Source organism: Vombatus ursinus, unplaced genomic scaffold (assembly GCF_900497805.2).
Source record: "Vombatus ursinus unplaced genomic scaffold, bare-nosed wombat genome assembly UNPS02009770.1, whole genome shotgun sequence".
Classification (NCBI taxonomy): domain Eukaryota; kingdom Metazoa; phylum Chordata; class Mammalia; order Diprotodontia; family Vombatidae; genus Vombatus; species Vombatus ursinus.
Window position 1 is genome coordinate 13,140,500 of NW_020949548.1, and position 23,105 is coordinate 13,163,604.

General features: G+C 35.8%; 1 protein-coding gene across 1 annotated transcript in view; it reads left to right on the forward strand.

Annotated features, from left to right (window-relative positions):
* Positions 1 to 23,105, forward strand: part of SBF2 (SET binding factor 2) — a 485,589-nt gene that overhangs the window by 151,115 nt on the left and 311,369 nt on the right. The window contains exon 4 of the mRNA XM_027852565.1: positions 17,343 to 17,480. Within this exon, the coding sequence (XP_027708366.1) occupies positions 17,343 to 17,480 (138 nt within the window). The remainder of the gene's footprint in view (positions 1 to 17,342; positions 17,481 to 23,105) is intronic.

Consider the following 23,105-nt stretch of genomic DNA (forward strand, 5'->3'; position numbering starts at 1 on the left):
CTACTTCTATTTGAGAAGTTGTTCCTTGTCTTGTGAATTTAGAAATCTTTCCTTTAGGGACTATATATCTTGTAAATGATGCTCTCTTTGCTATGGAAATGCAGCGGAATTCATGTATAGAGAACCCTCAAATTCTGTGTTTTTGTAATGGTGGCCAACCAGTTCTCAAGTCAGTAAATTCAAGACTTCCTTCTTCTTTGGGATGTATTGAGGCAGTTTATAAAGAAAAGAATTCAATAGTTGAAATGTCGTGACTTCTGGTATAATTATTGAATTATTTATTATGATATTCTTTATGTATAATAAGCTAGACTAGGAGAATTGTGGCTATTTTGCATGTGTAAAAAATTCTAGTAGAGTGGCATGGGAATTAAAAGTGGAAAAGCCCCAAACTAGAGAATTCCAAATTGTCTTTATCCAGGAAGTTAGTAAAATTCCTATGTTTATAATTTACCAGAAGGAAAGGTCACACAAGGTCATAAAAGGAAACCCACCTTACTTCCCATGTACAAATATTGATTCTGAACATACTTTTCAGAAAAGGGAGTTTTTATGACTAACAGGAAATTTCTATCTTTTAAATATTCTCTGTAACTACTTCCTGAAGTTATTATGCAGGTATGTTTTCTTTTCCTGAAATATACCAAGTTTTGAGAAGTGAGCAGGTTTGGGATACCTAGAAGAACTAAAAATGCCTTTACATATGATCATATCTTTGGTTTCAAATGAAATATACAAAGCTTCTATTATTCATTTCTCTCTTAAATTAGAAATTGTTCATTTCGTTTCACATGTTAGAATTATTTTTAAGAATGTCTCCCTAATAAACTTGACTTTGTTATAAAATGATGCAATGATGCAGAGTCATGTGAAATTATGCTTGGCAGTTGTTACCGTGAATTTATTTCTACCTGAGTTGTAGGTTGATTTCAAAAGATGCCCTGAAGAAAGTCTGTTGTACTCTTCTAAATGTGGCTATAATATAATTTCTTATAAAGTCACTATGTATTGCAAATAGTTTGATCTTCTGCCAGTTAACTTCAAAAAAGAACTAATCATAGGCTAAGGCTTTCTTGTCAAAAATAAAAATAAACTTTTGACTAAAATGCTATTATTTGCCAGAAAAATACTGAGTTTTAATTTTAAGTTAAAGGTTATTTTATTGTAAGATAATAGGAAATTAGAGAAACAAGTGAACAGGTAAACCAAGATGTACTACATGTGCTTTCTTACTTTGAAAAGATATCAGTTTAGGGTTCATTGTATTATTTAGTTGTTAAAGAGATATATTTATCTCGCCACTTCCTTTGTAGGATTTAAAACTGGAAAGAACCTTAGAAATCATGTGACCCAATTCTCTCATCTTATAGATTAGAAAACTAAGGCTCAGAAAAACCTACAAGTTGTTAAGTAACACAGCTGAGATTCCCTGAATCCAAATTCAATGCTCTTTGTAGTACACCTTGATAGCTGAGTTTTGAAAGTTACTTTACAATTATTTGAAAATATATTTTTAACCTTTCTTTACCTCTCCACTACTGTTTTCCCTTCCCCCATCCCCAAAATATAAACCATGTAGCCACGTAATTAATTCATAAAAATGTCTAGGTTAAGCAAGTTGTGAAGAAATTAAACGTGTCTTTGACAACATTCTGAACATAAATGGCTTGTATATTATTTATTTTGTGTTATATGTACTTGGTTTCCTTTCTTTTGGAACAAGTAATAGAAGGCTGACTAAATAGAAAAACAATTTTAGTATCTTTAATGAGCACTTTGAGGATGCCAGTGCTGAGATTTTGTTCATACAAAAAGTGTTTTTCATTTGTTTAATGCTGTTTCTTAGTCTTGCAACTATGACGTTTACACTGGAGCTTCTTTTGGTAATAATAATAATAACTCCTGCTTAAAATGATTGGAGATTAACAGCTAATTAACAGATTAACTCATCTCCAAGATGAGGAGATTAATAGGTTCAAAATGTAAGTGTCATTCTCTCTGCTAGGTCATATGGACTAATTTAATGCCTGAGGAAAAGCTGTGTTAGGGGTAAGAAGAGCTTTTCGGAAAGAACATTGGGAAAAACACAAGCCAGGAGGAGCTGGCCCAAAGTGGGCAGGGCTAGGAGAATACTTTAGTGGAAACACCATAGGGAGGAGAAAAGAGAGAGAGAAACTAGGATTCCTTTAAAGTCCTGAGTGAATTGTTTGTGGGAGTTGGCAGCTAGGTAAGAAATTACTAGTTTTAATCAGAAGCCAAAGGGAATAGATATGGAGAAAAGGATTTGCTTCTTCAGAGATCACGAGGTACTGTAAGAAGTAGGTTGGCCTTCTAGACTAGAGAATAGAAATAGGAGACAGACTTCTCTCTGTTTGGAATTTAAAGATTTTCACACTGACTTCAACCTCTCTTTCCAGACTTGTTTCATATTTACCTCCTCTTACATAGTATATTTTTCAGCCAAACTGGCCTACTTGCCATTCCCTGTACATGGCAAACACTCTCTCTTCAATCTCTTTGCCCATGCCTGGTATACTCTCCTTCTTCCATTCCATGCCTTGGAATCTCAGCTTCCTTCAAGGCTCACATCAAGTGCCACCTCCTGCATGAAGTCATTCCTGATACCCACAGACCTCTCCTACTACTTTGTTTATGTTTGGCATTTATTTGTCTGTGTACCTGTTGTTTTCTCCCAATAGAATATAAATTCCTGGAGGTTGGAGACTGCTTTCATTTTTGTCTTTATAACTTCAGCTCCTGGCCAGTGCCTGGCATACAGGAGGTACTTCATAAATACCTGTTTAATTGAATTAAATTGATGTACTAGCAAGCTAAAAATCTAACCTAGAAAACAGGGCTGTAGAAGAAGAGGAGGGTGAGAACAGGCTGAAGAGCTTGAAGGTAGAGCCCCAGTGCTGCCCATAATGGGTGGAACTTTCAGATACTTCAGGGAAATTCTCATGGCAATAAAAGGTCAATATACTTGAACAAAAAGAACAAAGTACATTTTTATAGCTTTGGATAAAATTGCACCTCAAATCCTATATTCCACAATGACCTGGCACTTGGGAATTGTTCAGCCTCGTATTAATGAGTATATTTTCCTAAGCACAAGTGCTCACACTCCATTAGAGAGGAGTGAGTCATTCCCTTAGTAATCTCCTAATCTCAATTAGAATAGTAAGATTTTTTTCCAGCTGATCAGTTTCTTGAATGTCTGTTTGTATTACCAAATAAGGTATTATACTAGTTTTCTGAAAAATATTAAATGTTTTCTCATTTAAATAAAATTATTCACTTACATAAAACATAACCTAGTGTTTACATAAATAAATAAACTTGTTTTCATAGAACATTTTATGGAGCAATAACAATTTTAAAATACATTGATAAACCACAGAAGGGACTGTATTTATAAACACATTTCTTATAAAATCTGCAAATGTGAATGTAAATCATTAACCAAAGAAAAAGAATATCTACCAGTAAGCTACTGTTCTACATTTAGAACTACCATAGTCTCAATTTTATAGCAACAGCATATGGCTAATTTTGTCTCTTCACCTCAGGGATTGCATAAAGTCTTTGCTTTAAAATATTCTGTTGAATCTTTTGTTAGATTCCTTGATACAGCATTTTCTAAGTAGACATCAGTTTTGCCACGCTGTTTGAAGTTATTCTTCAGATTCTTTCTCTTCAGTAATGCCATATCTACTTTATAGCACTTTGCTCTGTTATGGCCCATTCATCTTGCAGATGTGTGCCATTAATCACAAGGGAGTCAGCTATTGATGGATTGAGCCCATATCCATCCCTTTGCTTAGAAAAACAACTCGGAGCTTATGCTGTACTTTTGGTGGGTTATAGGATCATAGAATGTTACACATACATGTTACATATAGAATTTAGGAGCATCTTAGGGAATATCTGACCAGTTTGCTCACTTCACAGATGAAGAAATCGAAGCACAGAAAGAAGTAACTTGTCTCAAAGGATTGGTCTTGGAAGTAGCAGAGCCATGACAAGACATTGCTCTTCTGGCTAAATAGTTAAGTGTTTATTCCATAATGCCACACTATAGTAGTTTCATCTTAAGCTATAAAAGGTGAGAGGACCTTGGTGTGGCATTTAGCAAGATACTTGGCATGTAAGTGGTGGATGAAATCACTCAGGAATGTCCACGTGGTATCTTTACAGCTTTAAGTCTTTGCCCTTTAGGAGGTTGAATGCTACTGTTTCCCTGTTCTGCAGACCTTTCGTTTCAGTGGCTCTTTGGCACTGGACTTACGATATTCTGTAGCATATGTTGATAGTAACATCACAGAATCCCAGAGTGCCAGAGATGGAAGGAAATTCAGTGACCAAACAAGTCCATTCAATAAGTGATCATCCAACCTTCTCTTAAAGACATCAAAATAGGGGTAACTCACCACTTTGATTGGTAGCTTATTTTACTTTGGGTTAGCTTTGGTGATTAGTAAGTTTTTCCCATTTTGCTTCTTTGCAACTTCTACCAGCTGCTCCTAGGTTTGCCTGTAAACTGTAGAAGAATGAAACTAATCCATCTTCCAGGTGACATCACCTCAAATAGTTGAAAGCAGCTATTCCCCAGTGTCCTGACTACATCTTCTTTTTTCCAACATCCCTAGTTATTTCATCTGATCCTTAAGTGGTAAAACTTGGGGCTCTTGACCATCCTGGTTTCTATTCTCAGGATGAGAGGAAGAAAGAGAAGGGAATAAGCATTTATATAGAGACTATTATGTGTCAGGCACTGTGCTAAACACTATAAATTTTATTTCATTTGATCTCATTTGCTTTTCAGTTTATTGTTGTCCTTCCTAAACTTTGGCACTGAGAGCTGAACATAGTACTCCACATATTGCTTGACCAGTGCAGAGTACTATGAAACTATCACCCCCTTTTTCCCGGAAAATGTATCCCTCAATGCAGCCTAAGATTATGTTAGCTTTCTTGGCTACACTATCACACTACTGATTTAAATTGAACTTTCAGTCTGTTTGCAGATGAATTCCTGAAGAGCTATGTCTCCTTTATCTTAGAAGGGCACTCCACTAGACCATGATCCAAGTTGACATTAAATTATTGACTACTCTTTGTGTCATGACCATTTGTGGATTTATTTCTGATTCCATCCAATCATACTGGAAATGTTAACCACATTTCTTCATCCTTTTTACAAAAGTAACATGGGAATTTTTATCCTATGTTGTACTAAAATTGAGGTAAATTTTTCTGTAGCATTCTTTGAAGTACCTGTTTAGTAACCTGTTTCAGCCCGCTTTCCTCACCCCACCAAAAAAGGAAATGAAGTTAGTCTGGCAGGACCTGTTATTGATGAAGCTATGCTGAACCTTTGTGCTTAACTGTTTCCTTTTGTAGATGTTCACTAATCATCCCTTTAATAATACATTCTAAAAATTAATTTTTGACCAACATCTTACACTATCTAATACATTAAGTTTAAAAAGCATATATGACCTGAATATAAAGGTCAGGCCATAAAAAATAGAAGAGAACAGGATCAGATACCTTTCAAAGCTATGACCAGGGGGAAAAGTCTAAGCAAGGGATAGAGCTGATCACAAATATCTAATTTAGATGCAGTGAAATTTTAAAACTTGTGCATAAACAAAATCAGTGTAGCTCAGATAAGAAGGAAAAGCTTTGATTGGGTAAAAAATCTTTGCATCATATATGAATCATATATCTCTGATAAAGGTCTGATATCCAACTTTTACAGAAAATTAACATAATTAAAGATGAGGGACTACTCCCTGTTGGCAGAGTAGGTCAAATAATATGAATAAATGATTCTCAAAAGAATTCCAAACTATTAACAACCCTTTGTGAAAGGTTGTTCCAAATCAATAATAAAAAAAAGAAATGCAGATCAAACCCAACAAATTTGAGAAGGATGACAAAAATGGAAATAGTGTTGGAGGGGTTGTGGTGTGCCTAGAGAGGCATATCAATATACTATTAGATCTGTGACTTTTCCATTATTTTGGAAAACAACTTGGAATTTTGCTAAAAATGTGCCTAGAATGTCTTTATCCTTTGACACAGAGATTCCACTTCTGGGCATACAACCCAGGGTTGTCAAATGCAAAACCAAAAGGTCACATATACACAGAAATTCATAACAGCATCTGTGTGTGTGTGTGTGTGTGTGTGTGTGTGTGTGTGTGTATGAGATAACATAGAAGTGTCAACAAAATAGCTGTTCATTGATTGGAGAAGGGCTAAACAAATTATGGTACATGCATGTAATATATTACTGCACTATAAAATGATGAATGTGAAGACTTCAGAAATGAATGGGACGATTTGTATGAACTGATTCAGAGATGTCATTAGAACCCGGGGGGAAAATATATATAATTGCTACCACAATGTAAATGGAAAGAATGAAAGAGAGGAAAGGAGAGAGAGACAGAGAGACAATATGTTTGTAATTGTAATGACCAAGAAGTTTGGTCCTGGAGATGGAATAAGAAAAAAGCCCTCCTTCCCATCTTTGGAGAAGTGGGGATCTATGAGTGTAGAACATTACAAATACTGTCAGACTTATTTGAAATATTGGTTGTTTTTGCAGAACTCCCCCCCCCCTTTTATTCTTTGTTGTAAGGAATGGTCTTCAGGGGATCTGGGGCGGGGGAGGGAAGGATAGGATATATTCACAAATGAAGATGACCTAAAAACAAAAGATATCAGTACAATTTTTTTAAAAAAATAAAGCATTCTAGAATTTGACCGGAATTTGAAGTCAAACTCATTGGCCTTTAGTTTGCAAACTTAGAATCATGGGACCATAGATATAAGACTGGAAGGGGTGGCTAAGAGGCCATTGAGTATAGACCTCTCTTTTTTGTAGATGAAGAAACAGGCCTAGGGAGGTTAATTGGCTTGCCCAGCGTAATCCAGGTAGCAAGTGTCAACAGAAGAATTTGAATCCATGGCCTGTGACTTCATAGGCCATTACTCCTATGACTCTACTACTACATCCACTGTATCCCATTCTCTTTTGTTTTTTTGAGAAAGAGAAGTCACTCATTAAGACGACATTTGTTCTTTGGTTCTCTCTCCTATTTTCCATGTTTTTTTCAAAGATTACTGACAGTTCAGCAATTATATCTTTCACTTCTTTCAGTATATGGTTCACTTGGGCCAGTGTCTGGAACTCATCTCTATCGTACTTATTATGGGCATCAATTCCCTATTAGCCATTTTTATTCCATCCTTTTCAGCCCAAAGATAATTTGACTTGGCAGAAGAAAAAACAAAAACAAAAAACAAACAAGAGCTGAGCAGCAGTTTCTTCTCTGTGCTATCCATTAATATCCTGCCTGCCCTGAGCAGCAGCCTGTCCTCTCTTACTATCTCGTCTGATAGTGGGTTGCCAACAGAGGGAGAGCTCTTATGGCTCTTTCTTCCTTCAGGGGTTTTGGCTATTAGAATTTCCCTGGTACACATTGTCCTTGGATTTGAATGGCACTTTCAGAGATGTATTGTAATGGAATTGAAACACTAGATTTGGAGTTAGAAGACTGGACACTGGTTTAGCGCCCTGACTTACTTCCTAGATGAGCCTCAGCTCCCTCTTCTGTAAGAGCAGTGATCTGTCATAAATAATAAAATGTTCAAATGGCTCTTAGACACTTCTACAATCTACAGTTCCTGTATCACTCTGTGCTCTCTTTGTTGATCCCGTCCTGTCCATACCATCTAACTCTCTCTTGTCCCTTCCCAGCCCATGTCCCTCAGTCTGCACTTCTACACCCAGTTCAGGTGCTACCTGAGCTCCTCTGTATCTTCTGTGATCCCAAAGTAGCTAGCAGTGATTCCTCCCTCTTGTGAATATTAGCTTACTCTTTACTCTTAGGACTTGTAGTATAGTATAACGTTAGGAGCTATAGAACCTTCTGAAAGTCCCCATAATTCTTGGTACCCTCATGAGAAACAAAGATGACTTTATTAATGGAAATGACACTACAGAAGACACATCACCATCTGCCTGCACTTGCTTCCTGAAGTATCCTGGGCCTTTCCATCCTACTTGGGATTGAAACCTCTTATGTGCATTGTCTCCCTCCAGTTAGAATGTGAACTCCTTGAGGGCAAGGACTAACTTTTCTCTTTGTATCCCTACAACTTAGCACTAAGTACTTTATATATGCTTTTTTCATTTTTTAGTTGCTCACAAAGAAAGTGTTCAAGATATACAGATGTGAGGCTTTCAAGTTGTTATACGCTTTTCACGTGTTTCACTTTTTAATTTAGAACACATTTTCCAACTTTTTTTGGATACTTTTGTCATGCCAGCTTTCTTATTGGAATAACCAAATTTCAAGGCATTATGTCTAATTACTTTGGATACTCTTAGTACATTATTTGCATAATTTCTCTTCTTCATCCCTTGCAATGTATTGATGCTAAACTGCAAGTTTTCTTAATGATAGTCTCTTTGCTTATGCTTATCATAAGCACTGAAAGATGAGGAGACCAGGTTTCCTAAGGAATGATATTTCTTGTTGCCTTTGGCTCCTGATGGAAACCAGCTTCACCAACTCCTTCATTTGCATTTCTTAGTAGAACTTTTGAGCCACCTTTCCATTTAGATAACTGTTCACGGTTTCTGGTTTCACTTATAGAGAGGATGTTACTTTGAGTGTGATTTAGTTACTTGTTCAGTTGTTCTAGTCATGTCTAACTCTTTGTGACCCCATTTGGGGTCTTATTGGCAAAGATACTGGAGTGGTTTGCCATTTTCTTCTCCAGCTTATTTTACCCATGAAGACACCAAGGCAAACAGGGTTAAGTGATTTGCCCAGGGTCATGCAGCTATTAAGTATTCGAAGTTAGAGTTAGACTCAGGAAGATGAGTCTTTCTGATTCCAGGCCAAATTCTCTATCCATTGCTCCACCTAGCAAGCCCTATTTAATTACTCCAGAACTATATAAAACTTTTCATCATTAGATAAAGATTTCACATTGAGAATCAACATTCAAAGTAATCTTTATAGTTAGTATAAAAGCTTTTTGTGACATAGTACTATCTCTCACTCACTCCTCATTTTTGCTGAGGGAAGCACAAAGGGGCAGTACAGACATTTTTTGCCCATTTTAGGCTTCTGGAGCAAAAGACTTATCAGCTATTGGCCACATTGCTAATTATGACTCTTTTTGTTCTTAGGTAAGCTAGTCCTTAGATAGCAGATAACCTATTACTGGCACCTTATCAAAGCTTTTCTAACTTGGGAAGCTTGAGTTTTGCTTCCATAGTCTTCAGTCAATTAACAAGCATTTACTAAGTGCTTACTGTGTGACTGAAATTGGTGATACAAAGACAAAAATGAATCAATACTTACCCTTCAGGATCTTACATCCCAGATTCATGTTACCATATTCCCTTCCCCCTATTTTATTTTTCTTTTTCTTTGCACAATGATGTGTAAGCATTACAGGTCTCCATTACTAAGATGACTGACAAATTTTAGTTTTCTATTATCATATGAGAACATTGAGACAACATAGAAAAATCTTACATAAATTAACTAGGTGCACAAATTTACAGTTATGTAAATGAATTTTTTTTTCAGCTCAAGATTTAGTAACTTATCCCCATGACATGGGAGGAAAATAGCAGGTTGCAGAGGGAAAACAATCCACTGGCCCCCATGGTTTGGATTTAAAAATATCTTTATGAGAAATTGTTACATTCATTCATGAGTTCTTATTGGTCTCAGGAGGGAAATTCTAGGATAGATTCTAAATATCTGAGCTTTTGATTCTCTGTATAGACCTGATGCTCTGCATAACTAATTGTACAGTTGATGAGTCTCAACCAGGCAGAGAACTATGTTATATTACCAGCTCAATTCTTTACAGACAAATTAATCCTTAGAATTATTTGCCTCTTGAAGTAACCTATATCAGGATCAAAGATATGTACAAGGTGTGCTAAAATGTACACTAAGGGAACATGTAATTTGAATATGAGGCCAAGTCACTATTGGTTAAAAAAAAATCTATGAAGTGTTGATATATGTTTAATATTAAATGCAAAATTCACCAAAGACAAGGGTTTTGTTTTTGTTTTTCCCCAAAGAAGGCTTATTCCAGTTTCATGAGGCCTAATATGAGGTGTCTGTAGTTGCCATGGCAGATTTATTATGTTGAATAATCATGCAAATGCTACACATCTACTGGCAGTTCATTTAGGATCATTTGTAGCAGACATTTTCCTAGGGGAAAAAAGCTTAATGTTTTAAGTATGAAAGCAATCTTATTTTGTAATATTTGTGACATATTTTTTTGATAATGAGACACTCCATCAAAATATTGGTGTTCTTAATGACAATGAAGGGTGTAAGATTTGTGAGATAGTAAGTTTTGACTGTATAGTTTTCACCATTTTAAGTCCTGCACCTGTGATAGCATATTTCTTCCTGTTTGCCAATAAAGTCATTAGGGGAATAATCATGTTTTTGTCCTGTTTACGCAATCCTTATCATTCTGTTCACAATCTTTCAGTGACCCTTCTCATTACCAGCTGTTTAAACATTCTCTCAAATCCCTAGCAGGATCTTATGTACAATTTCAAGAATTGTATTGTCCATTCCTTCTTCAAATATCACACCCTTGATACATCTTTTAGGGGGGAAAAAGATCTAATCGCTGAAATAGCTAAGTTGTCTAATATTGTGGTATTTAAAGACTGAGTCCTGTGATGAGTGGGTTATTTTATTTTTTGGTGTTTTTTGCTTTGTTTTGTTTTTTTGTAATGATCACTTGGATTTTCTGTATCTAAAGAAATGATTTTTGTCACTCAACAGCCCTGTGAGGGCTTTCAGAGAGAGAATGGTGTAATAACTAAAGATATGGAAAAGGCCTTGGCACAAGTCACATCCGTAGCTATAGTAAAATGTAGGGGAAGGACCTCATAGAGAGGTAGAACAGGGTGCTGTGAGATACAATGAGAGTACACTCAAAGGCAATTGAGGAAACTGTAATATTCAATTATCATTCTGTTTCATTCACCTTTATAAACAGTTTTAGATGAATTAGCAAATTTGAAGAGGATATAGGGGTTATATCAATTTATGTCCTTCTAAAATTATTTTTGAAACAAAGCTGTACTACATAATGGAAAAGCTTTCTTTATTCTACTGAACAAGTGAGCTTTGTATCTTAAAATATGTTACTTGTATAGGCATGACAAATTTTGCCTCTGTACCTTGCATACTTCCACGGCAAACCACAAATGCATAGACTGTAAGGCTCTTACAGAAGTCCTAGCAACAAAAATCCAGAACCAGCCTTCTGGCCCACAAAAACTCCTACCCTGTTATAATATGGCAATATGGAATTTTTTTCTAGCAAAAACTCTAAATTATGTCATCCTAATTGTCCCTGAAATTTCCCTTGACTCATTCTTTCTGAAAATTTTATGAGCTACTCCTTTTGTATTGTAGACAGGATAAAAATATATCCATTAAGGTAAGGAGTCATGGTCTATGATGGCTAATGTTCTGGTATTGGAGGCAGGATGTTCATTTTTACAATTAAAAGAAGGAATTTTGGCACAAACTTCTTTTTATTTTTAAATTCTTTCATTTTTATTTTAAAACTTGTGAAATACCTAGGGAAGTTCAAAAAAAACTTTATTAAACTATGAAGGTAAGGAAACAGGTGAAGCTCTTGGGAAACTGAATGTGGGTATGATACACAAAGAAGATTTCAGAATGATAGACAAATTTGTCATTAACTTGTAAGGCTATTTGTCTTATTTGCCTTTGTCTTGAATTTATAGCATATAAAACATCATATGTCATGCTTTTTTAGTTTTATTATTATGAAGAGTATTGATGCAGATAAATAGTACTAAAATACTAGCTGTATTTTCTTACATGAAGTTATTTTATAATATCCATTAAGTATACCTTCAGTAGAATAAAATCATTTATAGCTGTACAAATACATTCAATTTTCCTCTTTTTAAAAAGTCAATTTTGATTACATTAAATTGAAAAGGTTTTGCACAAACAAAGCCAATGCAACCAAGAAAATTGGAAAAGGATTTTTACAACCAGTGTCTCTGATAAGGGCCTCACTTCTAAATAGAGAATTAAGTCAAATTTATAAGAGTACAAGCCATTCCCCAATTGAGAAATGGTCAACAATGCATTAGTGTTCCAATTTTCTCACATCTTCAACATTTATCATTTCCCTGTTTTATCATGTTGGCTAATCTGATAGGTGTGATGTGGTACCTCAGAGTTGTTCTGATTTGCATTTCTCTAATCAACAGTGATTTAGAGAATTTTTTCATATGACTATAAATGGTTTTAATTTCTTCATCTGAGAACTGCCATGAGATTGCACACTGTCTTGGGGAGGGAGGGGGAGAAAAATTTAAAACTCAAAAGTTTATGGAAGTGATTGTTAATAAATCAAAATAAATTAATTTTTAAAAAGTCAATAATGTTTGTGTAACTTGAACAGTTTTAAAATATATCCTCTGTGAACTTCATTGAAAATTTGAGAATTCATTGACAAAAAATGAGTTTGCAACATGACACCATGGTTTGGGGGGTATCTTTGAGCTCCATAGGTCTATTAGCTCAATGGTCAGCTTATCCAAGGGGCCATTGGCCTCTGAGGCAAACCTCTACTATCCAAGCTCAAATGAAACTGATTCCTTTACAGTGAAGGATATGAGTGAGTCATGTCTTCTATGTAAGACTACTTTTTTTCCTTATATCAAGGCTCCTGGAGAACTGCATGAATAATTAGAAGTTTAATGAACACAGAACAAAGGATAGGGAATAAGGTGGTGTTAAAAGCTTGCCAAGATGAACTCTCCCTCATTAACCACAGTCTAGTATACTAGAATTCCTCAACATGGTCCAAATATATGCTGTGCTATAAAATGAGAACTCTTTGGAAGGGGAAAAATATGTGTAGTATACATAATCTTTAGATACACACACACATTCACAAAAGGACTAGATAGACTTCATCTAAGGTAGGTTTGTATAGGTGGAAGGAGAGGAAGGAACATGTTCCTTCTGTTCATTCTTCTTTTCTTCCTGCCCTTTCCTCTATTTCCTTTTTCTTCCCTTTCCCTATTCTCTCCTTTCTGTCCCTTCTCCTTGATGGGGAATCCATTTAGAATAGACCTTTAGGATTTCATCACCATAGGACTCTTGAGCAGTGAGGTGGTGCAGTGGATAGAATGCCAGGCCTGGAATCAGGAAGAGTCATCTTTCTAAATTTAAATCTAGTGTCAGACACTTACTAGCTGTGTGACCTTGGGCAAGTCACTTAACCCTGTTTGCCTCAGTTCCTCAACTGTAAAATGAACGGAGAAGGAAGTGGCAAACCACTACAATATTGTTGCCAAAGAAACTCCAAAGAGGGTCACAGAGAGTCAGATGCTAGACTGAACAACAGGGAAAGGTAAGAGTGTCTTCTCTACTGATGCAGATCAACCCCTGTTCTCTCCTCTTAGAGTCTTAGAGAGATGCTGGGAAAAGTTATTTAACTTTCCCAGGGTCACAGAGCCAGTATGTGGAGTAGTTAGGACTTGAACACAGATCTTCACTTTGAAGTCAGGTCTCTAGGCAGCTAGGTGGTATAATAGATGGAGCACTGTACCTGAAGTTAGGAAAACCCAAGTTCAAATCCAGCCTCAATTACTATCTGTGTGACCCTCAGCAAGTCACTTAAATTCTCTCTGTTTCTACTTTGTCAACTGTGAAATAGGGATCTTATTTAGTAGCACCTACCACCGAGTTGTTGTAAGGATCAAATGAGATAATATTTGTAAAGCACTTAGGACAGTGCCTGGCACATAGTAGGTACTTAATAAAATTTTTTCCCTTCCCATATTCTCCGTATCCATTATGCCATGCTATCTCACTTCTATATTTAAATTAATCTAGTAATTTGGCCATGGAACACATTTGGGCCTGAAATTTGTTGATGTAGTCTATAAATGTTACTGAAGGAAAGGGAGGAGGTCTGAGGAATGGAATCAAACAAAGATAAAGGGTTTTGATGGCAGGGAGAACTGGCAGTGAAAATCATCACATGAAGGAGTATAGCCTAGGCAGCTATACTGCCTAGTATATAGTGGCCCAGTGGATAAAGCACTGGGTCTGGAGTCAGGAAGACTTGAGTTTAAATCCAGGTTCATTTACTAACTGTGTGACTGCTTAACCTCTGCCTCAATTTCCTCATCTGTAAAATGTGCGTAATAATAGCATCTGCCTCCCTGGGTTGTGAGGCTTAAATGAAGTAATGTTTATGAGGCATTTAACTAATTAAGTAAACTATGTGCTTAACACATAGTAAGTGCTAAATAAATGCTAGCTATTATTATCATTATTATTTTTGGTTGAAAGAGTGTTGGATTTGAAGTCAGAAGACCTGGATTCAAACTTAACTCTTCTACTTACTACAAATTTGTCTTTAGGCAAGTTAGCCTTTCAGAGCCTCAGTTTCCTCATCTATAAAATGAAAAGACTATGTTAGATGGTATCTAAGATTCCTTCTAGCTCTATCATATTCTGATCATAATTTTTATAAAAGCCAAAATAACGTTGTGACTCAAAATCACAGCCCTCTGAACCCGTATACTTTCTGGTCTACTAATACTAACTCAGCTCGCATCATGCCAGGGCTTTGGCCAGCTCTTGGACTGGGAAACTCACTACTGATGAGGCAGCTCTTTTCCAATAGCTCTAATTTTTAACAAGATTTTCCATATACCAAGACTAAATTTGGCCCTGTCACCTTCTGGGCCAAGCAGAACAGTGAAAGAAGCTCCAGATTGAGAATCAAAGAATCTGGGTTCCAGTCCTTTGGCTTCATATCTCTGTGACCTTGGGAAGATCACGTTGCTTCTCAGAGTCTCTTTTTTAAAACGTTTGTGAAATAAGAGGATGGGATGAGATGACCTCTCAGTCCATGTCGTCTCTAAATCTAGGCTCTTATATGTTTGACCCTCATATGACAACTTTGTAAATACTTGAAGACGTATTCTCACCTCTCTTTCCCCCAATTCTTCTCATCTCCAAGCTAAACATCCCTAGTTTGTTTGTTTGTTTTTTCTGTAATCAATCCTCATGAAAGCAGGTCCTTTTACCAACCTGGTTGCCCTTTCTTTGGATGTTATCCAGTCAATCAAAATCCATCTTAAAATGTAGGGCCCAGAACTGAACACAGTATTCTACTTGTCTGGGTAGAGCAAAGTACAGCAGTCACATCTCCCCTTATTCGTCTGTTCTCTATCCTGAATATTCCCTAACTGCTCCAACTGTTTGTTTCCATATCCCATTCTCTTTTGGTTGCCTTCCTTTGGATGGTCTCTTATATAGTACAGTTCCTTTTAAAATGTAGTGTCCATATTCTAACACTTTCCAGATTCAGTCTGATTAGCACAGAGAAAGGAATGATTATGACTTCCTATGATCTGGGTACTTTATTTCTATACAATAGAAAATTCTTCTGCAGCCTAAGATTGTTTTAATTTTTCTGGAAGCTATCATTGACTCATGTAAGCCTGTTGTCACCTAAATTGCTCATTTTTTTCATATGAGCTGCTGCCAAGCCATTTTCCCCATTTTGTGCTTCCTTAATTGATTTTTGAACTTAAATGCAGAATTTTACATTTATTGTTATTTAGATTTTCAAACTTGATGCTATTTGAGGACTTCCTTTGTTCATCTTTTTGGATTGTTTATAGCATATTGCCTAGCCCATAGTAGAAGCTTTATAAACATTGCATTGACTTGCAGAAAGCTGCCATTTCTGTGCTCTGGCCCACACCTTTACAAGAGTGGAGCTGAGCTCTGCAGTGTGCTGATGTTTCCTAGGATTTTTTTTTCTGGTTGGGGAAGTGGGAGGATTTCTGAGTCATCAAGCAGAAAAAAACCCAAAGGCAACTTCGGGGGGCCCAGAATAGGGGTTTCTTTATCTTGAAAGCATATACATGCTTTCTCACAAGTAGATTTTGTGTGTGTGTGTGTTTGGACAGAACTCTTCATACTTTAAAAATAGAGATCTTTATTTTAAATAGGAGATAGTTATAGCTATTGATCCCTACCTTAAAATTAAGAAAAATTAGAGGATATGATTTGAGCTGCATTACTAATTTATTGAGCTTCCTGCAAAAGTGTTGTGTTAGTTGGTTACAATTTTTCATTTCATAACTATTGTATAACTCTCCAAAGAAAAATGTGGCAAGATTTTCATTTTGTAAAGAGGTGGATAGTGCCAGTGGCAGCTTATACTCATTTTAGCAATAGTCAGGCTCTCACCTTTGTTCTCTGTATGTTAATGCTAGGTAAAAGTGAAGAAAGGTGCTAATGGGAAAGAGTGTGCGATCAGGAATGGCAGTAAAGAGAAGTAGACAGCACATGAGGTACTGCTGAAATGTGAGGAAAGTGCTTTGTAAACTTCATAGCACTTTATAAATGTGAGCCATTATTGGTAGGAATAGATAGTAACTTGTGTTAGGGTATGGGTGTGCTAATGAGATCAGAGAATGAGATGGTACTCCAAAATAACTTCCAGTTCTGTTTTCTGTCACACATATTTTAAGAAACATTGCTAGATTATTCTTTTATGCTGATCTGAAAATTAAGTTTGTGAGCCTCTGAGTGAACTTTAGACAATTTTCTTTTTTTTTCCAATTTGATGCTCTTTGCTATTTTTATTGCAGTTACTCATGAATAGCCTTTATTCCAAAACCACCAGTTCTATCCTTTCTTTTTCCTCATTCTCAAAAAAATGAAAACTTTCTCTTTCTTTTTTGCCTTCCCTCAGAATAGTATCTGTGGAAAATTCAGGCTGTCCTTACAAAGCAATATACATGTTAATGAAAATGCCAGATGTTATGAGTTTCTAAGTGAAATTTGACTAATTTCATGATGTAAGAGATAAATATGTCAAGTGGATAGTAAAGTGTGGGCCATAAATAACTGAGTTAAAGAGAGTTTTTGTATAAATTTTTTTTACTTAAGTATTTGACAGAAATTTAAGGAGAGATGGACATATGTGAGTATACACATGTATGACAAAATAAGTATCTTCACATATATGTATGTATATATACATGTTTATGCTTTATCTATTGATACAGAGATAGATATACATAGATATAGCAATATGTGTATTAAGCTATTAAGCTTAAAACGTCACTAAAACTTTTGTAATACCCTGTATATCTCTTTAGTAATTACATAATATTAATTTTTCATTATTCTTTCAAAATTAAATTATAAACTGCTTTTTTTCTTTTCCCCAATTAGTTTTGCCAACCTGGAGGATGGCAACTGTCCAGAGAGAGAAAGCAGCCAACATTCTTCGTGGTTGTCCTGACAGATATTGACTCAGATCGGCATTATTGTTCGTGTCTAACTTTCTATGAGGCAGACATTAACCTCCAGGTAAAGCACCTTAATAGCAAAAATTCAACTCAGTTTAATTGAATTAAAGTGAAATTTATTAAATGCCTGCTACATAAAAAGCATTATGAACTCAAAGATGAAAAACAACAGTTCCTTCACCCTATAGGAACTTACAATGTAGTGTGGATGATGAGTTTTATACATACATATATATATATATATAAAAGCAAATATAATGAAAATTAGACTATGATTGAGTGAACTGTTTTTATTGTTGTTCAGTTGTTCAACTGTGTCAGAGTCTATGTGACCCCATGGACTTTGTTGATGGGATTTTCTTTACAAAGATCCTGGAGTGGTTTGCCATTTCCTTCTCCAGTGTGTCCCCATTTTACAGATGAGGAACTTAGGCAACTAGTAAATGACTGAGGCTGGATTTGAGCTCAGATATTCCTGACTCCAGGCCTGATCCTCTCTCCACTTCATCACCTAGCTGCCCATCATGAATGAATAGGAAAAATTAAATAGCTGTTAGAACAGATTCAGGGAGATTATGATCATTTGTGGCTTGGTGGATATAGGGAAGATGTGTTAAAAGCATCTTGAATTTTATTTGGCAAGCCACTGACAGTTTGTTGGCAGTGTCGGAATGGTACATGAAAAAGAAATTTTTATCAGGGGAAAAAAAGACATTGAAGTCTAAGAGTTTTTTTGGCATTTTCTTAAGATTTCCCTAGATATATTTAGTGAAATTGTGTTTTTAATTTTTAATAGGCTAATGTTCAAAAGTAGTATTATTTTCTGTTTGACAGAAATAGAGACATGTAAAGCTCCATTACTTCCCAGTATTAATGATTCTTTTTGAAAATGTTAACGATAATGGGTGATTTTAGTGAATAGAGTGGATGAGTAGTAGAAAACACATTTTCTATTGCTGAAAACATTTGATTTTAGCTTGGAGCCCTTCTTCTCAGGGAAGTTTCAAGTAGCACACTATAACCTGGTGCTTGGAGCATAGAAGAACCATTATTCTTATTTAGATCCTTTCCAGTTCATCCTGTTAGAATATATAGGACTTTACTTGCCTGTGAATAAATTATTTGTTCATTGGATAGATACAATGAACATTTATATAAAATGTTGAATATTTTTCTATTCTCTCTTTTTTATGAAGAACTGAAAAATATTTAATGTATTTGGTTTTTACTTTAAAAAAAATTAGGATCTTCCAAGACATAAAGGCAACTAATAGGAATAGGAACTAATATGAAACTAGAAACCATTGTCCCACAAATGAGTAAGTATATGAACAAATAAACCTCAAAAGAAGAATCTCAAATCATTAATAACTATGTGAAAGAACGCTCTAATCTCTAATAATAACAGAAATGCAAATCTCAAGGTTTCACTTCACATCCAGTAAATTGGCAAAGATGACAAAAGATGGGAATAGTAAACATTGAAGAGGTTGTGGAAAAAATGTGTGGAGCTAAGAATTAGTCCAACCATTTTGGAAATCAATGTTGAATTATGCAAAGAAAGTGTCTAAAATATCCCTACCCTTTGATCCAGAGATTGTACTTGTGGAACTATTGCGCCAAGGAGGTTAATGACAAAAAGAAAAACCCAGCATATACTCCACATGTTTATCAAAGCCCTTTTTGTAGTGACAGAAGATTGCAAACAGAGGAGACACCCAGCAAGCAGAGAAGGTGTGAACAGGCACATGAATGAAATGGAATGTTGATCTACTGTAAGAAATGGTTGCTATATTAAAGAGAAACTTGGGAAGACATGTGCAAATTGATACAGAAAGCAGAACCAATGAAATCCATTTACATATTACAGTAACAATGTAAAGAGAAAGAACTACAATAACAAAGCGATTGAAGCTGAATGATATGTAATTATAATGACCAAGCTGGACCTAAAGAGAAGATGGGAGAGGGGGTTTCAACCAAGCAGAATTGCAGATGCTGGAGTGGGGTGGTATACAGCCCAAAGAGACGCATGAAGATGAAACAGAATCTTGTGTACTAGGAACAGCGAGTTCCTAGTACAGCAAGAAGGTAGGAAAAGGGAAGGCCAGGGGACTGGCAGAAGTAGTAAGAAGGAATGGTGGCTTCCTGTCTTCCTAGTAGTCCAGAGAAGGCCAGACCAGGAGAGAGAGCTCTTTTGAGGTGAAGTCATGGCTAGTGGGGGAGAGTCTTTCAGATGATTTCTCTGCAGAGAGATGAAATTTGCTATGAGAATTTGCATATTCTCCATATCCTTAGGTTCCAAATCATAAATCAGTAAGCAGGCACTGGAGGGTCATCAAAGTCAAACTTCCTAAAATCCACTCCAGAGTAGGAAGGTCCAGTGTTCCATTCTTTTTTTTTTTAATCTTATTTAATATTTTATTTTTCCTAATTACATATAAAAACAATTTAAAAATTTTTTTTTCACACTTTGAGTTCCAAATTCTCTCCCTCCTTCTACTCTTCCACATTGAAAAGCAAGCAATTTGGCATAGGTTATAAGTGTGTAGTAATGCAAACACATTTCCACATAAGTCATTCTGTGAAAGAAAAGAGACGAAAAAAAAAACCAAGAAAAATAAAGAAAGTAAAGAAAAAGTGTCTTTGATCTGCATTTGGGTTCTACCAGTTCTTTCTCTGGAGGTGGCCAGCACCTTTCATCCTAAGTCCTACAGAATTGTCTTAGATCATTGTATTGCTGAGAATAGCTAAGTTATTCATAGTAGATCATTATATAATATTTCTGTTTTTGTGTACAATGTTTTCCTGGTTCTGCTCATTTCACACTTTTCATCAGTTCATATAAGTCTTTCCAGGTTTTTCTGAGAGCATCCTGCTCATCATTTCTTAAAGCCCAGTAGTATTCCATCACAATCTTATACCATAACTTGTTCAGCCATTCTCCAATTGATGGAAATCCCCTCAATTTCCAATTCTTTCCCACTACTAAAAGAGCTGCTATAAGCATTTTTTATACATAGGTCCTTTTCCTTTTTGTTTTTTTTACTTATTTGGGACATAGATCTAGTAATGGTATTGCTTGGTCAAAGGGTATACATGGTTTTATAGCCATTTGGGCATAGTTTCAATTTGCTCTCCGGAATGGTTGAATCAGTATAGAACTTCATCAGTAGTACATAAGTGTTTTAATTTTCCCACATCCCCTCCAATGTTTGTCATTTTCTTTTTCTGTCATTAGCCAATCTGACAGGTGTGAAGTAGTAGCTCAGAGTTTTTCTCTCATCAATAGTGATTTAGAGCATTTTTTTTATGTGACTATAGATAGCTTTGATTACTTTGTCAGAAAACTGCCTGTTCATGTCCTTTGACCATTTATCAATTGAGGAATGGCTCTTATTTCTGTAAATTTGACTAGTTTTCTATATGTTTGAGAAATGAAGTCTTTATCAGAGAAACTCATTGTAAAAACCTTTTTCACAGTAATGATTACCAACTATGTATTTCCCTCCATCCTATTTTTCCCATTTATCCTACTCTCGTTTTCCTTTTACCCTGTCCATTCTCTAGAGTGTTTTTCTTTTGACTTTTGCCTCCCCCAACCTGCCCTCCATTATATCCACTTCCTGCCTTCTCCTCTTCTCTTCTCCTCTTCTCTTCTTACTTTCCTGTATGGTAAGATAGATTTCTACACCCAAGTGAGTGTGTATAGTATTTCCTCTTTGAGCCAATTCCAATGAGAAGGAGATTCATGTGCTCCCTATGCCACTTTCCCCTTTTTTTCCTCCATCGTCAAATCTCTTTCAGGCCTCTTTTATGTTAAATAATTTATCCCATTCTACCTCTCCCTTTCTTCTTCTCTCAGTGCATTCTTCTTTTTTATCCCTTAATTTTATTTTTTAAGATAATCATATCATCACATTTAACTTATACCTTTGCTTTGTGTCTTTGTATACTCTTTCTAACTGCCCTAATAATGAGAAATTTTTTAGGAGTTATAAATATTATTTTCCCGTGTAGAAATATAAACAGTTTAACCTCATCAAATCTTTTTCCTGTTGAACTTTTTATGCTTCTTTTGCATCTTGTATTTGAAAGTCAGATTTTTTATTCAGCTCTGGTCTTCTTATCATTAATGCTTCAAAGTCCTTTATTTCATTGAATGTCAACTTTTCCCCCTGAAGTATTATACTCAGTTTTGCTGGGTAGGTGATTCTTGGTTGTAATCCTAGCTTTTTTGCCCTTCGGAATATCATATTCCAAGCCCTCTGATCCTTTTCATGTGGAAGCTGCTAAATCTGGTATTATCCTGATTATTGCTCCACAGTATTTGAATTGTTTTTTTACCGTGATCTAGCAGGTCTGGAATTTCGCTATAATATTTCTGGGAGTTTTCATTTTGGGATCTCTTTCAGGAGGTGATCCGTAGGATTCTTTCAATTTCTATTTTCCCCTCTGGTTCTAGAATGTGAGATCAGTTTTCCTTGATAATTTTTTGATACGTGATATTTAGGCTCTTTTTTTGATCATGACTTTCAGGTAGTCCAGTAACACTTAAATTATCTCTCCTGGATCTTTTTTCCAGATCAGTTGTTTTTCCAATGAGATATTTCACATTTTCTTCTATTTTTTCATTCTTTTGATTTTGTTTGATTGTTTCTTGATGTCTCATAAAGTCATTAGCTTCCACTTGCCCAATTCTAAATTCTAAGGAATTATTTTCTTCAGTGAGCTTTTGTACCTCTTTTTCCATTTGGCTAATTCTACTTTTTAAAGAGTTCTCTTCAGTGAATTTTTTAAATATCTTTTTCTATTTGACTAATTATGCTTTTCAAGGCATTCTTCCTTTCATTGGATTTTTTGTGCCTCTTTTTACCATTTGGCCTATTCTGTTTTTTAGGGCGTTATTTTCTTCAGTATTTTTTTGTGTCTCCTTTGCCAAACTGTTGACTCTTTTTTCATGATTTTATTCTATCACTCTCATTTTTCTTTCTTGATTTTTAAAATTCTTTTTGAGCTTTTCCACAGGTTGAGACCAATTCATATTTTTCTTAGAGGCTTTGGGTGCAGGAATTTTGACTTTGTTGTCTTCTTCTGACTGTGTATTTTGATCTTTGTTACCATAGTAACTTTCTACTGTCAGAGTATTTTTCTGTTGTTTGCTCATTTTCCACCTATTTCTTGACTTTTAACTCTGTGCTAAAGGGGAGCTCTGCTTCCCAAGTGGAGGGGGCACTGTCCCAAGCTTCAGGATTTTTTGTGCAGCTGTTTTCAGAGGAAATTCTGGGAATCTGTAAGTTTTTGGCTCTTCCACAGTGGTATGATCTAGGCCCTAGGTGTGTTTACTACTGTCCTGTACTGTGCACTGGTTTATGAGCAACAAAACTTTTCATCCCTGTAACTGTGACCAGAGGCCATGCTCCCTTGTGACTGCAGGTTCTACTGTGCTAGTGTTCCTCCTTGCACTGTAATTAAGACCCAGGACTGCAACCCAGATCTGAGTATAGACAATGCAACAGAGTCCTGCTCTGGTGCCAGCAAAGGGATCCCTGTAAACCTCTTTCTGACCCATTGTCCAATCTCCTTATCATCTGTGAGCTGAGCAGTCTGGAAACTGCCACTGCTGCCACTGATTCAGCTGCCCTGAGACTTGCTGCTGGTTTGCTGGGGCTTGGTCTGTGCAGGT